Source organism: Takifugu flavidus, chromosome 3, assembly GCF_003711565.1.
Source record: "Takifugu flavidus isolate HTHZ2018 chromosome 3, ASM371156v2, whole genome shotgun sequence".
In the NCBI taxonomy this organism is placed as follows: domain Eukaryota; kingdom Metazoa; phylum Chordata; class Actinopteri; order Tetraodontiformes; family Tetraodontidae; genus Takifugu; species Takifugu flavidus.
Genome location: NC_079522.1, coordinates 5,890,365 through 5,894,233, shown reverse-complemented (window position 1 = coordinate 5,894,233; position 3,869 = coordinate 5,890,365). Strand labels below are relative to the sequence as shown.

The following is a 3,869-nucleotide window of genomic DNA, read 5'->3' as shown; positions in this document are numbered from 1 at the left end:
ACAAACCTGTGACCACATAGCAACAGCAGTCATGAAACAGTCAGTAACATACGCTCGGCATATTTGCATTTTGAAACTGTTCCTTGAAGCCATGTTTGTGACTTTATTTTTGATGCACTTCCTTTTTTTTTTTTTAGCTTTATTTATCGCAAAGAACCAAAGCACAGGACCGTGATGCTGATGCTGCTTCTGTGGTGACACAAAGGTCTACACAAGGTACGGTACAACACTCAACTCTAGATCTGGATCGCCATTTCTTTTGTCATTTACTGTGAAAAATATTGGCAGCCTGACTGGTTTGCCACCTGGCACAGGTAAGGTCAGCCACTCACGTCCCAAATAAGGAGAAATGTTTATCTAAGAGAGAATGAGAATAAATGACCATATATCCAAAACTGAGACCATAACACCTGCAGATGTGCTTCCAGATAACAGATATGCACATATTACCAGTAGTTGACAGTCGATATCTTTATTTTACTTTTTTATAGTGTATTAATTTGGAAGTTATAGTTTTAACTCAGCAACTTAAACACGATAACCATAAAACTGAATCCAAAACGTTTTTAATTTTCTGTGTACAAACAGGTCATTTCAAATATCATGCAGGACAGGAAACATTTTTTTAATAATGTATAAGATGGAATATTTAATAAACAGTATAGAGAGAGCAAAGAAATAACATTGAATTAGAGTTATTGATATACATAAAAATAAAGATCAGTAATTGTGACAGTCGGAATTGTATCAAGCACCACCTCCGTGTCTGACTGTTGGTGTGATGTTTCCAGGAAGTTTTCTCAAGTTTTCTCTGAAATTTTGGGGGATGATCAAGGTTTTTTTTTTTCTCCTTTATTGAATCCTGAAAACTGACCTGGACTGAGGTGAGGGGAGGTGAGGTGAGGGGAGGTGAGGTGGCTCCTGACTCACTGAGAGTCAGGAGCCACTCTCACAGCGTTCTGGCTCCTCCTGTCTCAGTTCTTCACGTTCCCCTTGAGAAATGAAGCTGCTTGTTATATTTGTAGACCATGAAAGCTAGTTTGAAACATGCTGCTACTTACAGCAAAGGTTCTCACCTTGTTGAGGCCTTCTGTGAAGGACACACACTGCTATTCCAGCAGCAACAGTTAGGACACAAACTAGGATTATTCGCATGAATGAGACGATACCTACAGGACCTGCAAACATAAAAATATAATGTTGCTGCAAGTGCCAGTGAGAGACTGGTGCATAAAGGAATTGCTCTTTCCAACATGAATAGACCAGTTCTCTGGTTGGTTCATGGGTTTCTCAACTACAGCAGACACAGATCAAACTTCTCTACACACCACTTGAGTCCGCCGCTGCTTCTCCAGTCTGGTTGACGCACTTCAACACTTTGGACGCCGACACCTCACTGACAATGTTTCCAACTGTGCAGTTGAAGACGGTGTCTCCGTCCTCCTCCCTGATGGTGTATGTCAGACTGGGGCCAGTTATGGTTTGGTTCCTCACAGTCCATCTGTACGTGACCCCCCCAGTGGCCTCTGAGCTGCACTCCAGCAGAACGGTGCAGACGCGGGTCAATGTGTCCCGAGTGGAGTTGGAGGTCAGGACAGGCAGAGCGGTCAGGACCTCTGGTGAGGCGTTCAAGAGCACACGAATGAGGGAAAGTTGATTTGAGAGCGAGAACTGTAGGTTATTAGGTTAGTGGAGGAAATCAGAAGAGTCTTACCATGTACCTGCAGAGAGAAGGAGACTGATGGGTGTTGTTGCAGTGGTGGACCAGTAACGAGGATAAAACTGAATATACCAGAATCGCTGGGTTTCAGATTTTTCACTGTTAAACTGACGTTTGTGATGTTCAGGTACAATCTGTCCTTCAACTGCCCAGAGTAAGTAACTTTACCAGCACTGAACACTGCAGCTACAGAGTTATTATATTTCCATGTTGCACGAAAGATGTTTCCACCTTGGAAACATGAAAGTTCCACGTCCTGTCCAACTTTTTTATGAATGACAGGCGAACTTTGACATTTCCAGTCCTCTGCACCTGAAACATGACAACACAGAGGTTCACACACATCTCACACGCTCGTGAACGTTAAAACACTCTTAAAACAGATTTAACACCAATGAGAGGAAAGATATTACAAATAGCACCTTAACTTCCTGAAACTTGTGCTTTTCTATATGTGCATCTGAGGCTTCGGGATCTTTTTCTCTTTTCTGTACCGTTTGCGTCGTCACAACCCGTAAAAAAATTGTGCCTCACCTGCGATGCAGAGAATGAAAACCAGTCCAAAAATGCGAGTGATGAAGGGGCTCGGATGGGGAGCACAGCTGCCGATCATGTCTGCGGGAGAAAAGAATGATAGTTTAGAAGGGGAAACTGCTGTGACAGGAGAGTCTTGTGAGTTCCGGTCTGCTTCTGCTGGCACATTAACCTCACGGGAAACAGCAGAAATACTATACAAACTAACACTTTAAAAACCCAGCAGGCCAAAGTGTTGTACGAAAACACAAGATTGAATCTAAAATAGACCTCACAGCAAGGATATCTCCTCTGAGCTTATGTCATTTTAGAATTCTCAGAAGCAGCTGGTTGGCTGATCTAAGCGTGTGATTGTAACATTTTAGGGAGGTAGGGTGGGTGAAGCCATTGAGAGGCTTAAAATCAAATAAAAGAATTTTAAAATGGATCCTAAAACATATGAACGGCAAGTGTGATGAGGTTAATATCGGGGAAATGTGCTCAGCTTTTGCTTTTTGTGTGGCAACAGCAGGGATAAATGTCTCGAAATGGTGCCTCAAATCTAGAGGCTTTGTTTTTTGTTTTTTTAGTCGCCTTGGTTGAAAGAAACTTGAATTCACAACTGCACTGTCATGACCGTTGAGATTCAGTCCTGGATCCATTCATACCCCGAGAGTTTTGATGGCTGATTTTGAGTATTGAGCCAGTGAACCCAAATCTATGGGAGGAGTCCAAGTGCCCACCAAAAACCATCACGTCTGTCTTATTTTCACAGAATTTTAATAAACTTTCATGCTATCCAGGCCTTTAAAGCATTAAACACTTGAAGAGTGTTCCTGTGGAAGGTGCATTATTCTTTCTGAGGGGCCAGTAAATCTGACAGACATCAGCACAGCAGTGACAGGATGTCTGTGCAGAATGGACCCCAGTGGGAGCGAATGCAATGAAAACAGAAGAGGGCCTACAACTGAATCTTGCGGGACCCCACATGGGAGGGGCGCACAAGATGACATGGAGTCACCAGTGTTGACACAGAAGGTTGGTCTGCCGGGTCGGATCTCAACCACTCCAGAGCTGCCCCCCCTCCCCCGGTACCCACCCAGCATTCTAAAGGAGACATTAGAATTTTATGGTCCGCTGCGTCAAACACAGCCATTAAATATAAAAGCAGAAGAATGACACTGACCAGAGTTGGTAGAAAAGCTAAAAACTCTCTAAAACCAGATTGTGCTTTTCCAGAAAATGACCGTAAATGATCTTCTCAAGGATTTTTGAAAGAAATGGCGGTCGTGGGCCTGAAGTTTGATAGAGTTGTGGGGTCCAGGGCTGGTTTCTTAATCAGAGGCTTGACCACTGCATGTTTAAGCATTTTGGGGAAAGTTGGAGAGTACAGAGCCCTATTTAATCCAGCGAAGACTGATGGAAAGACCTCTTTAAAGAGTGGAAGAGGGACCGCATCACTCGGGGACCTGGAAGGTTTCAGGTGGCCAACAATCTCCTCCAGGACGGACATGATAACAGGTTGCTGGAGGGGTCAGAGGCGGGAAATGTGACTGAAGCTCTTGAAGAGTAAGTGGTGTGTGTTTGTGGGCCGCACTCAAAGCAAACAAACCAAGAAGCAAAACAAAAACAACTG

At 43.7% G+C, this 3,869-nt stretch overlaps 1 protein-coding gene across 4 annotated transcripts; it reads right to left on the bottom strand.

Moving 5' to 3' along the window:
* Window positions 1-231: 231 nt before the first annotated feature.
* LOC130523215 (uncharacterized) lies at window positions 232-2,391 on the bottom strand. 4 transcript variants are annotated; one of them, XM_057028274.1, is made up of 5 exons: window positions 2,255-2,391; window positions 1,715-2,032; window positions 1,329-1,616; window positions 1,077-1,178; window positions 232-357 (listed from the first exon to the last, which is right to left on the bottom strand). In XM_057028274.1, exons 1-5 carry the CDS (start codon window positions 2,331-2,333, stop codon window positions 329-331), a joined length of 816 nt encoding a protein of 271 aa, XP_056884254.1. In that variant the 5' UTR covers window positions 2,334-2,391; the 3' UTR covers window positions 232-328. The 4 variants fall into 4 exon arrangements, with proteins under 4 accessions (XP_056884254.1, XP_056884253.1, XP_056884251.1 ...); XM_057028273.1 differs by lacking the exon at window positions 232-357 and adding an exon at window positions 899-992 and having other exon boundaries at window positions 1,077-1,169; XM_057028271.1 differs by lacking the exon at window positions 232-357 and adding an exon at window positions 899-992 and having other exon boundaries at window positions 1,332-1,616.
* Window positions 2,392-3,869: the final 1,478 nt, after the last annotated feature.